At 34.8% G+C, this 12009-nt stretch overlaps 3 protein-coding genes across 8 annotated transcripts; all 3 read right to left on the reverse strand.

Annotated features, from left to right (window-relative positions):
• Positions 1-2534: 2534 nt before the first annotated feature.
• Positions 2535-3948, reverse strand: LOC107898230 (transcription factor MYB27). Of its 5 annotated transcripts, none has more exons than XM_041091174.1 (5): positions 3847-3948; positions 3534-3752; positions 3332-3461; positions 3149-3249; positions 2535-3057 (listed from the first exon to the last, which is right to left on the reverse strand). In XM_041091174.1, exons 1-5 carry the CDS (start codon positions 3854-3856, stop codon positions 2717-2719), a joined length of 801 nt encoding a protein of 266 aa, XP_040947108.1. In that variant the 5' UTR covers positions 3857-3948; the 3' UTR covers positions 2535-2716. The 5 variants fall into 5 exon arrangements, with proteins under 5 accessions (XP_040947108.1, XP_040947109.1, XP_040947106.1 ...); XM_041091175.1 differs by having other exon boundaries at positions 2536-3057; positions 3534-3653; positions 3792-3916; XM_041091176.1 differs by having other exon boundaries at positions 2537-3054; positions 3534-3653; positions 3792-3916.
• Positions 3859-6923, reverse strand: LOC107899483 (uncharacterized). Of its 2 annotated transcripts, none has more exons than XM_041091177.1 (2): positions 6117-6371; positions 3859-3991 (listed from the first exon to the last, which is right to left on the reverse strand). In XM_041091177.1, exons 1-2 carry the CDS (start codon positions 6369-6371, stop codon positions 3974-3976), a joined length of 273 nt encoding a protein of 90 aa, XP_040947111.1. In that variant the 3' UTR covers positions 3859-3973. The 2 variants fall into 2 exon arrangements, with proteins under 2 accessions (XP_040947111.1, XP_016680697.1); XM_016825208.2 differs by lacking the exon at positions 3859-3991 and adding an exon at positions 4545-5372 and having other exon boundaries at positions 6117-6923.
• Positions 6924-7827: 904 nt separating this feature from the next.
• LOC107899484 (serine/threonine protein phosphatase 2A 57 kDa regulatory subunit B' beta isoform) lies at positions 7828-11304 on the reverse strand. Its single transcript, XM_016825209.2, has 2 exons — positions 9706-11304; positions 7828-8657 (listed from the first exon to the last, which is right to left on the reverse strand). The coding sequence occupies exons 1-2, from the start codon at positions 10861-10863 to the stop codon at positions 8331-8333; spliced, it is 1485 nt and encodes a 494-aa protein (XP_016680698.2). The 5' UTR covers positions 10864-11304; the 3' UTR covers positions 7828-8330.
• Between the last annotated feature and the right edge of the window lie 705 nt (positions 11305-12009).

Below are 12009 nucleotides of genomic sequence, written 5' to 3' on the forward strand. Positions count from 1 at the left end.
GTAATTAAGTTTTTATTTTTTATTTTTTTAGTTTACCCTTTTATTTATTTTTATTTCAATTTGGTCTAATTTGAACGGCGTCGTTTAGAGGAGAAGAGAAAATTGCCCTTCCAGCCCCTCTATGTAATTCGAGCGTTCAATTAAGTCCTCCAGACTTTATTTATTTGTGAATTTACCCCGAATCTTTACTGGGAATCCAATTTAGTCCATTTTCATATTTTCTTTAAAAATCAATATTTTTGATAATGCAATTGTATTCTTTTAATTTTTATTTTATAATTCTCATATGCAATTATTATTATTTTTTATATGTATATTTAAGCATGTATTTATGTTTTTTTATACTAAAATTTTCGCATACTTATATTTTATATACACATGTTTAATTTAATTAATTAATTTTAATATTATATTAATTGTTTAAAACTTATGTATTTTTTTATGTGTACAGGTATATTTTTTTATTCTCTTATTAATTTATGTTTGCATATTATTATTATTATATTGCCTATTTATTTGATATTTTGCACGTCATTATTTTGTTTATTTATTTGTTTATTCATATTTTTCTATGAAATTGTTGTATTTATTATTGATATTTGTTTAAGGGGCATTCATTCACATATTCAACATAACATTACCCTATCTCTTATTTAATTTTAAAATAAAACGCTTCAAAATAGAGGTAATACTCGTATTTAGGATTTCTCAAGGAAATTGAGTCCTAACGTATTGGGTTCCGATTTTTTTGAAAATCTAACAATCGAGGATTTCTCTTTAATCAAAAAAAAAATAAGAACTCATTATTGGGAATTCAACACGTTGTGTCCTAACGTATTGGATGTGACGCATTGATTTCTTGAAATGAATATTTTTTTAAAAAAATAATAAAGGAAATATTCCGAGTTTGGGATTTTAGAGGAATTGTGCCCTAACATATTGGGCCGCGATTTCTTAAATCTTGAATAAATGGATATTCTTTTACATTTTTTATTGCACTAGTATTTTGCCCTAATTCATTTTTGGGGAAAATTAGAATGTCGTGCCCTAACGTATTGGGTGTGGTATTTTATTTCTCTGAAATGATAAGGGTCTTAATACGTAACGTTTTAAGTTTTTTGCTAAGGATTACGATTTTCAAATTTTCGACATTAAGACATTAATTAATTAACTAGGTATCAATTTTTGGGTTTAATGAGGGTGCTAATCCTTCCTCATACGTAACTGACTCCCGGACCCGTTTTTCTAAAATTTGTAGACTAAAGTCATTTTTAGGTGACCCAATCACACCTTAATAAAAGATTGGTGGCGACTCCTAATTTTAATTTTTTAAACTCATCAACCTAAAATTTTTGTTTTTTTCAAAAAAATGGTTTCGACAAGTGAAATGATATTTATTATCAGAACTCAAGAAATTAGCTTCACATTTCTATCTGCTGGCTGCTCTTTATTTTATTATATTTTATTTCTGTTGAACTAATCCAGCATTTTCATATAAAAAAAAAGGGATCTTAGGCTTTAATTAGGATAAAAAGTGTGAAGCAAGTTGAAGAAGGGGATGACCTGAATTTCCAGACCATTACAGCAATCACACGATAATGTTTTTTATTTTGCTAACACAGACCATTTTGGAATAATTTTCACTTTCCTCACCCTTTTCAACTCCATTTCGGATATATATTTCAAATATTTAATTGCGTATGCTTATCAACTAAAGAGTGCTCTCACCCCTTGAGAAGGTAGGCATACAAGATTGGATGAAATCAACAATAATTTTACACTAAAACCAAACTACCTTTAATAATCATCTTCTGTCTCAGGGCATCAAATTAGAAACTAGTTTCTGGATACAAGATGATGATGTATATATTCAGTTCTAAGCCACTAAAATGCTTTACATCCACTGTCCAAGGCTTAAATTTCATAATTGTTATGTTACTCATTCCAATTTAAATATTAGATATGATCCTCAAATTGTATGAAAAAGTTTTTGAAAACAATAAGTATATTTATGTGAAACATATATCACATCTCACCATTGTTCTCCAATCTGAAAAACCCTTGGACAAAAGATGATGCAGTTCTATCATTCCGATTTCAAGGTACTAGATTTGTTTGGTCTAATTTCCCACCCCCACAGCCTAACTAGTTGCAGAAATGGATAAGATTGTCTATATTTATTTATTATTATTAATACGCTTGTCCGACTTTGTGTCCAATGAAGCTACGTTAACATTGCAAGCTTTATTAACTTAAGGAACTGTCATCTTAGCGATGACACTGATAGATAGACCACAAATATAAAGATAAAAGGAAGAAATAAACACCATACGACATAATCTGGCAAATCAATCATTATAAGCAGTGAACCGAATAATTAGCTCGACAAATTAATTTAAACTAATTAACTCGCACAAGTTTGAGACTTCAAAGTTCGCAAGAACTCAACCTTGTCATTAAATCAAGACCTCCAGAAGTAATAGAGGATTTGTGATTTATTTAGTGAATTGAAATTGCATCACTTTTATATAGAGTACCATACCATTGCTTCAGCCTCAATAAGGTAAATACTGGATCTTACAGTACAAAAGTAATGATGAATTCAGTCTTTAAGAACAATGTATATGTATATAAACAAGTAGATTTACAGGTAATGCATTAATGGGTACACATTGTTAATTAAAAGCCAATGAATATAGATTTGAACAGTGACATATTAATCCATGTTCCAGAGGGAGCCTGAATATCCCCATACATCATTCTCCTCATAAAACCATGCAGGATAAAAGTTGCATGAATGTGGTGTAGTAGTAGTAGTAGTAGTAGTAGTATTAGAGTCTAGCTGAGATTTAATTTCACTTTGATCACTTAGAAACTCTGATATCCAATCTGATAACCTGGTTTCATACGGAGAAGTTTCAAAATCTGACACTGGAGCAGCAGCATAACAACTGTTTTGAGTATCTGAAATATCCACAAAAGGATTGTAGCTTTCACCATTGTAAGTTTTGGAATTGGAACTATTATCATCTTCTTGTATGAATCGAAAATTTCCTGCTGAAAACTAAGCTGTTAGAACTCGGAAGTGATTGCAGAGGTAAATACGAGAGATACATATCAATCAGCTAAAAGGGGAATCGAAGTGCACCTTGGTCTTGAATTACTGCTTTCTTTCTTAAATGAGTTCTCCAGTAGTTCTTTATCTCATTATCGGTTCGTCCCGGCAACATTCGCGCAATCATCGACCATCTGCGGAAAAGTATGTTTAAAGGAGGAAAAGGAATAGCACAACTGATAAAAAAGAAAGTTGAAGAAGATGAAAGAATCTCACTTGTTTCCCCATTTCTGATGAAGTTTTAAGATGATCATCTCTTCTTCAGCACTGATACTGCTGTGCTTTAGATTAGGACGCAGATGGTTCACCCACCTTAACCTGCAACTCTTGCCACTTCTCTTTAGGCCTGAAATCAACCAACTTTATTAAGAAAAAGAAAGCTTTTCGTACAAGAAAAAGAAGGAATCATCACGAGTACCGGAAGCTTGAGCTACATAATCCCATCTCCGGCTTCCCAAAAGCTTCACAAAGCTTATTAATCGCTCATCTTCTTCCTCGTGCCAAGGCCCTTTACGCAAATTTTCTCCTTGCATGGCTGCTGTAGTTGTTTCGTTAGCCATTGTTACAGATGACAGATGAGTAGGGGACGTTTCAAGTGTTCTTATATGAGGAACTACTGATGTGGCAAAAAGTATGACTGAAAAATGGAAAAGAAAGGGTGACCAGAAAATCTTACATGGCACCATAGCTGGAGAACACTACCTTTTGTGGGAACTCCACAATTGGCTTACATGATTTCATCCTAATAAGCTTTTCAATTAGGTCATTCCAATAGGAACTTTTTCCCTAATTGTTTTTCTTTAAATGAATGAAGATCATCATCATTTCTGTCGGTATATGCAGATGTCATTCTATGCTTCAACAACAACTGGTAATCTGAAGGTCAGAAGTGCAATATTTTATTATATCAGTAACGTAAGATGATCAATAAAGAGAAAGATTAAAGGATACGGATAGTATTAGGTTATAGGTAATATCTAAATAGAATAAAAAAAACGTTAAATCCTAAACTCGAGATTTAAGTAAGTTGATTCATATAGTTCCCTTTAAATGATGGTATTTAACAGTCGAATCATCATAAATAAGATATGTCGCCCTCCAAATCCAAGAAAATGCGATTCTTCTAAAAGGCTAGCCGCCTAATCTTAGTGATAAGGCCTTTATTGGAGATGACTAATGAAGCAGTTCCATGAATGAAGCAAAGAATAATGGGATGGATGTTTGCTTGAACAAGATATACTTTTAAAAAAAAAATACACACATCTTATGATAGATTGAATAGTAGCGACGGCATAGGCTTGGCACCTATGCTTCTCAGCTAACCCGGCCAGCCTGCAGTGCCACTATCCGAATCATAAATCTTGCAATAAAAATTACTTTAAGGGCTTATCATTTTACTACGGATAAAACTGCAAACACAACATAGATTACACGTCAATGGAATCAAGCTAAAAATGAGACCATATTTATTCAAATTGATAAACCAAACTCATAGACAAATGTTACAGTATCTAAGGATGAAAAAGTTCTTTATATATATAAGCCTCTTTGTGTTACCATAGTAGTATCTCTCCTGACCTAACTCTTTCACCTCTATTTAGTGAGAAAAGTGGGGGTAAAATACAAAGAATAGTATAAGCATCCTATTTACAATCACTCAGCTGGTCCACATGATGCAACTCTTCATTGCAACAACAATCCACTATACTCTGCAACCCATATTTGCTTCTGCCTCTTCTTTCAGTAGTTTGAAAAGCCTAACCGTTAGCGATCTATGAATGACTTGTTCATGAGGTTGACAGCATCATCCATGAACAGCATTACGAATCAAAAGTTGTTATGATTCACAGATTTTACATCGGCAAGCACTTTTGTAATAGTAACAAGAGCTGGGGCTCAAATAAATTACTTCACCAAACAATAAGTATGGAAACCAGACCATATTTCAAAAGGCTCTTTTTGATTATTTCCAGTAGTGAGAGAACTCACAATAAAAAGAGTAAAAGAAAAGGAAAAACGATCTAAGCCACGCATATAACAAAACCATGTCCATTTCTTCCAAAAAAATATGGGCCCCTGACCCACCCTATCAAAACACGTAAGGCCTCTAGGCCACATACAACGTTTTCTAAACACAAAACAATAGGTATTTGCTTCATCACAAACTACTTTATCTCAACACCCCAAAACGTTTTCTAAACTTTAGTTCTTTACCAACTGGTTCCAAAAATTTCATGTTAACTTCAATTGGCCACACCTAGCAATAAGGAAAAGAAGAATGAGTACACCAGTCAATATGGATCCAAAAATATGTGTATACCAAGCAAGGCTTACACCCAAAAGATAAGAAAATGAAGATGAAACGATATAGTACATCTTTTGAGTTTATGTAGTCTTTTCTGAAAATGGATAATACTCTAAGAGTACTACATCAAAGAAGATTGAATTTGTAAGTTGTTATACCCTTCCCAAAGCATGTACAATACATGAACGTTAAATATAAAAAATCTAATCAAATGGTTGCATGGGAAAAATAGATATTTCTGAGAGACAAAGGAGGGGTAGTCACTTTATAGCCCAAAGTTAATTAGGATGAGGATAAAGGATCATGCAACAAAGGTTGGCAAACACAGCATAAGAACATGACAAAAGTATATTTTGCTAAAACTAAATACAACAGCCAATGTTCAAGAAACCACTTCAAAGGGTCTAACACACTCCACAGTAAAATCTCCATAAACCCTTGATAAACCCATTCCTAGAAGTCCGCTTGGGCAAGAATTTCATATCCAATAATCCAGGCAAAGGATTCACTTGTAATTATACTCAAGCTACTAACTGTTAGGACTTATATGATTAGGAGAATAAATAAGACATTGAACAATATTCAGAATATAACCCAATAGTTAGATTTGGGTATTGAATTATCACTTCAATGGGAGCAATTAACAGAACATTCATTAGAAAAACAGTCATAGTTTCCACCAAAGAAAGGAAATACCTTAAGACCAAGCAATCTAATAGGAGTAATGTGGCCAGGAACAATGCATCCGGGTCCGGCGGCTTCGACAATAGCGTCAGTGGCTAAGCCAGTTCCGACAGGGTCAGGGTGGTTCATGACGGCGAGGGCGTAATTGGAAAGAGGGGTTATGGGAAGACGCAGAAGAGGGGAGTGGTGGATTCTGGGGATGGATTTTGCAGCAGAGGCCCTCCATGGAGCATCCTTTCGCGAGGAAGCTCCTCCTTTCTTCGGCATGTCTGATGAAATCCAAACAAAACTTTGGCTTTGGGTTCGGCTCAACTCCTAAACTCAAAACAAGATGTAGTATGGAAAATAGAGCAAGTCCTCTAAAATGTGGATAGCATTTTATTCAACAAGACTTATCCAACCATAGTTTTGAAGTTGCATCGATTTTGAAAACCATGTTTTTATTCAACAATGCTTAGGCCATATCCAACCATATGGAAGAAAATTATAGACTTATCCTCCACTCTCTTTGGACACTAGTGATCTCTATGTCTTGCTGAGTTTTCTTTAGTAGCCATGGCTCCATACAAAATTCTTTAACTTCCTAGATAGAAGGCTACCCCCAAGACTGATTCACTTTAACATCACTGGATGATGCTCGGCTCAAGGATGCTAAATGTTGACATCAAAACGAATCAGAAATGCCAAACCAATTTATCGCATGATGGAATTTTTCAAACAGCCTAACCGATGCGAAACCCTGGAGCCAATTTCAACTTCAAAAGAATTAAACGAATTCAAAACCAAAAATAGGGTGTTGAGTATGCGCAGAAGGAAACTTGTCTCCATAAATCAGTCTTCAAATAATAAAGAAAATATTGAAAGTAACTTGGCCAGATAATAAATTTTTAAGGACCTTTTTGCGAAGACAATGTAACCAACCAATTAAATTTTGAGAGGAAGAAACTCTTTTACAATGCTTAATGACTTTTTTTTTTATTTAAGCTTGATTTTCATTACTCTTCAATTTACCCTCTAGAGATCAAAATATTGTGCAAAAGAGTTAAAGTTTAATTTTCAATTGTTTGGACATTTGACTATATGGTATTCTGGAGCATGCATCATTCCTCCTTCCTCCAATCATCAAATTTAAAACATTAAAACATGCACCAACATTAGACTCGCTTGGTTTTCAAATTTTGGATATCATTGTATTGTAAGTAAAGGACTGATGGTTAAAGCACCAACTCTTGTTGTTTGTTTGCTTGTTATAGTAACTAAAGGATTGGTTAAAGACTAAAAGCTAAGTTTGAAGAATCCTTGAAATCAGTTGTTCATATTATAGATAATATAAATGGAAAGATCAGATAAAATCATAAATCATAAACAATATTGAAATTACTTTTTAAACCATTTTTAATGTTGATTTTAACACTTCTCACTATTTAAATTACACACCAAAAAAAATTAACTCAAAACTTATGCTATTTATAAAAAAAGAAAAGAAAAAGATAATGTTATAAAAACACAAAATAAATAATATTATACAACCTTTTTTTAGAAAAAGAAGAAGAGTAAATTAATACAATAAAACATAATGTATAGTTATGTTGACTTGGTAATTAGATTTTGTGTTATTTTAGTGAAGGACAAGATTTATCCTACATCTTAACAATGCACTGTCAAACAGATAGACAACGAAAATGGGAATCCCTGTCAGTCAGTCCTATCTATTAGGCAATAATAAAGCAACCAAAACCTGAGGCATTTTTCATTAACATCTGCCTGAATTTCTAACAACTTTATCCTACTTTGTCTTACACAATAAATATTTCGATAACTACAATGAATTATGAATACAAACTAAAACATATTATACATCTTTTTTCTTTTTGTGTTGGAAGAACCAAGTAACATTGCAAAACAACATACAAGTCGTTCCTCACAGATCATGCTTCATCTGCAGTATGTTTACTACACAAATTCCATACAGTTACAGATCATGCTTAATCTGCAGCATGTTGCATTTTAGATTACACATTTAATTTTCTCGGGGCAGGTATATTCAATGATCAGATTTAGACACAAAAAAATATTAATATGTGGAAAGAAAAAGAAAAAAACTAGAAGAAGAAGATTGAAGAAAGAATAGTAGAATACCACCAAAATGGAGAAGGGAACGGAAGCAGAGCCGTAGCTTAAATCCAATCCTTTTTTTTTTATGCTGCACATACCGGTTGTGATTAATCAGTTAGACTGCAACCAAATTCCCTCCTCTCTTTCTCCCGCCACATCTGCTAGTCTTTTCCATGTCATTTCTCGTTGGTCTTCCACCTCTCTAGCTCCGGCCGTTTTCTCTTCGTATTGTCTCCGACACTCTTCAAACAACTCTGCATCCACTTCCACGAACATCTTCCGCACGTTCACGGTCAATCCATGAACCGCCTGATTCCAGTGTCCTAGAATATTCTTTTCCAACGCCTCGAAGATGAGTGGTAATACCACATGCCGGTTCTGAGCAATTAAGCCTACAATGTGCTCATTGTTCCAGAAGAAGAGCGCTCTCTCCGAAACCTACAATATAAAAAATGATCTTAGGAAGTTTTATAGAAACCAATAATTCTGTAGCAACCAGCTCCCTCCGACAACTCCTAAATTCCATTCTATCCTCTACAAAACATAATCTATCATACGTGGGCAACTTAACCCAACTGGTAAAATGCCATTTAAAAGACTAAAGAAATACGAAAAGACAAAAAAGATATAGAAAGAATAAATCACTGAAGATTATAATCAAGACGAGGCTATAAAGTGCAGAATCTACAGGCAATAAGTGTACTTGAATTGAACATTTGTTAAGAAGGGATTGTTATTCCAATTTTGGTGAACTTAATTTCATAATAAGCAACCATGCAGGGAAATGAATGGAACAGAAGTAATAGGAGACAACAGAAATAGCTTCCTGCAACCACAAATTTGATGGTTGGGTCATCATATATACTTTTATAAACTCTAAAATTACCTGATCATCATAAGTTTATTCTAGAAGCCACGTTGCAGGGCAATAAAATATTATATATGGAGAAAGAAAAGAACAATAGAAAACCAATGATTTAGACATTACATAAAGCAAAAACAATTGATTATTTTTCTTTTTGACCGGATCTCAATCACCACGAAAATTATGACTCGAGCAATTCAAGCAAGCATAGATAAACTAACCACAGAATAAAACTGAAACTAGTAGTTTACAGAATTGGACACTGAGCCACTCTAGTGTCTTTTAATATTGGATGCTGAAAGAGAAAAACCATTGGAATGCAAATACAATGGTCAAAACTGGCAACGCCATACAACTTTCCGGAAACACATCATAAATACAGAACCTTCCCAGAGTGCCAAAGGTTATGCTTCATGAATGAGAATTCAACATTCAGAATCACAGGAAATTACATTAAAGTACCCAGCAGTTATAGCTGACAAAATTCGGCATCAAAATAATTACTATCATAATGTTTGTTAATCCAATAATTGAACTTCACAATTTATTATTGGAAATCTGGGAACTCATAAAGACATAATTATAAAAGAAACAAAAATAAAAAAAGCTTTGGAAAGTTACCTGAAAATGAGGGCTATTAAGGCAACGTGCAATCTGCCTGAAAAGAGGAACCATACATCGTTGGAATTCAGCAGATTGCGTTGCTTCAAGTACTTCCTCAAGTTCTCCAAGGAAGAGAACTTCCTTTTGACAATTAGTCACAGGCCAATACTTCAAAAGCCCTCTAATCACCGTATCAGCCAGCTTATAATCCTTCTCAACGAACTGAGTAACGCAATAAGACAACTGATGATGATAAGTAGCCACGGGTTTGGGCTTATGCAAAGGAATCAATGCTCTCGCAAGGAATAACTTATGTTCCTCTTTCATCGGCAACGCAAAACCATTAATAATGCTTCCTAGAATCTCCAAAAGCTCCCCGATCCCGTTATACCTCTCCGTTTCATATATAAATCTATAGAAAATATTATTTATCGCCTTCCTAATAAAAGGACGATGCACCATGAATTTACCGTAAATCCTATGAAGAATCGTTTTTAAATACTCTCTTTCCCTGGGATCCTCTGAATCAAACAAATCGATCAGCTTCAAAACAAAAGAATGATCAATGTATCTCTTCGCAACCTTAGTATCCGTATCCGAAGACACGACATATCTCAAAAGAAGCTCGTAAACAAGCTGTAAATGCGGCCACGAAGGGTCCAGATGGGTTTCCTCTTCTTCAGGATCCGTGACTTCTGGACCCGTGTTTTCATGAGACGCCGGAGGGAGGCACCGGAAAATGTTGATTGCGACCATTTTAATCATCTCTTCCTGGCACACCTCCGTGATTTTGCCTGAACCGGATTGAAAAAAATCGACGAGTTCCAGCAACGTTCGCCGCTTCACCTCTTTTTCTCGGACCGTTTTTAACATATTGGTGAAATCTAATTGGTAGCTACAAATCTGTAATTTTCGCAAGAATAGACTTTGTCTCTCCGAAACGGGGACGTCTCGTAATAACGGCAAAGGTTCAACAGCGGCCGTCGAGAGCGGGGGCGGGGCTATAGGAGCGCTGGGGCTGCAATTCTGCTCTGGTGCCTTCAACACGGGCCGAGAAGCATGGTTGACGACCACCGAACCGGGTTTGTGGGAGCCTGGTGGACCGAACGCGTAATTTTCTGCCGAATCCGATTTGGAAGGCTTCCGATGCCCTCCTTTCATAATTTTCTTAAACATTTTGAACCAAAATATAAAGAAAAAACCTAAGAAAGAAAGATTAGGTTGAGCAATCGAGCTAGGGTTTTCTTAGGCTCAATGGACAGGCCTGCATGGTATAATTGCATCTAAGGAACAAATTTCAAATATGGATCTGAAGGAAGGGAATATTTTAGATTAGAAAAAGAATAGGATTTCCATCTGTTCTTATTGGAAATTGTCACCGTTGATTGATCGAAATTTTGGAACGAGTCACTTGGAAAGACATATCGCCGGATTGTTATCAGCTTAGCAACCGGCGGTGTTCCGGCGATCAATCGGACATAACTAATTTAAGGAAATTAGAAAATGAAAATACAGAGAGAGAGAGAGTGTGTGTGTGCGGAAAGTGGAGGGTATTTAAGGGAAGGATAGCTTTTCTTAAAAAAAATTGTCTTAAACAAAAATATTAATAAATTTTGTAGATTATTGAGGAGGAATTTTATTTTCAACTTATCCAAGAAAACTTTCTTTTTATTATTTGACATTGTTTTTATACACGTGGCTTAATACAGAAGGTGCGGCCCACAGAATTTTGGATCACAATTTGAGCTGTTTTCTTTATTATTGTAATAATTGTTAAAGAAATTAAAATGGTTTTGTTTTATAAAAACCAATTTAGTTTAGTTTAATTGTATAATAAACACTCTAAAACATAACGTCATGTTGAGTGTAGGATTCAACAAGGGAGGGTTACAATGATTTTCTGCGGTCCATCTGGTTTAATGTGAGGCGGAGAGCCCCTATCTTTGGTGGTTAAAAGAGTAAACGGAAAAGAAAAGCACAAGGTTGGCAGGGGAAGAGAGAGAGATTTCGTCCCCAAATTTGTGAGTTGTTGTTGGCTATATATGGCGGGTTATGATTCCCAAGCTCCACGTATCCTGGTATTCTAGGTGATAGGGGAGATTACATAAAACTAGTCTGTTGTGGCAAGTCTAGGTCTAGACATGGTTGCTAGGGTGACGATTGGACAAGTTGTCAATTGTGTCAAACGGAATCAGTGTCTAGCATTTGTTTTCATAAGTGGAGGTATCGTAGGGCCTTCACATAGGGCCCATATGTGGTTTTATGTACAGGTGTACTTAAATCAAAGATTTTTCGAGGAATTCTCATATCATTTCCAAGAGA

The sequence above is a fragment of the Gossypium hirsutum genome, chromosome D04, assembly GCF_007990345.1.
Source record: "Gossypium hirsutum isolate 1008001.06 chromosome D04, Gossypium_hirsutum_v2.1, whole genome shotgun sequence".
Lineage (NCBI taxonomy): Eukaryota > Viridiplantae > Streptophyta > Magnoliopsida > Malvales > Malvaceae > Gossypium > Gossypium hirsutum.

Bases quoted from the DNA above. Each gene is read 5' to 3' on its own strand.
- LOC107898230 (XM_041091172.1), bottom strand. From the start codon at position 3,801: ATGGTGCCATGTAAGATTTTCTGGTCACCCTTTCTTTTCCATTTTTCA. The intron at 3,462-3,533 runs GTACTCGTGATG...GGTTGATTTCAG, and splicing joins TTATGTAGCTCAAGCTTCCG to GCCTAAAGAGAAGTGGCAAG. The intron at 3,058-3,148 runs GTGCACTTCGAT...CTTAGTTTTCAG, and splicing joins AGCAGTAATTCAAGACCAAG to CAGGAAATTTTCGATTCATA.
- LOC107899483 (XM_016825208.2), bottom strand. From the start codon at position 6,371: ATGCCGAAGAAAGGAGGAGCTTCCTCGCGAAAGGATGCTCCATGGAGG. The intron at 5,373-6,116 runs GTATTTCCTTTC...CCTTATTGCTAG, and splicing joins TTAGATTGCTTGGTCTTAAG to GTGTGGCCAATTGAAGTTAA.
- LOC107899484 (XM_016825209.2), bottom strand. From the start codon at position 10,863: ATGTTTAAGAAAATTATGAAAGGAGGGCATCGGAAGCCTTCCAAATCG. The intron at 8,658-9,705 runs GTAACTTTCCAA...TTTATATTGTAG, and splicing joins TTAATAGCCCTCATTTTCAG to GTTTCGGAGAGAGCGCTCTT.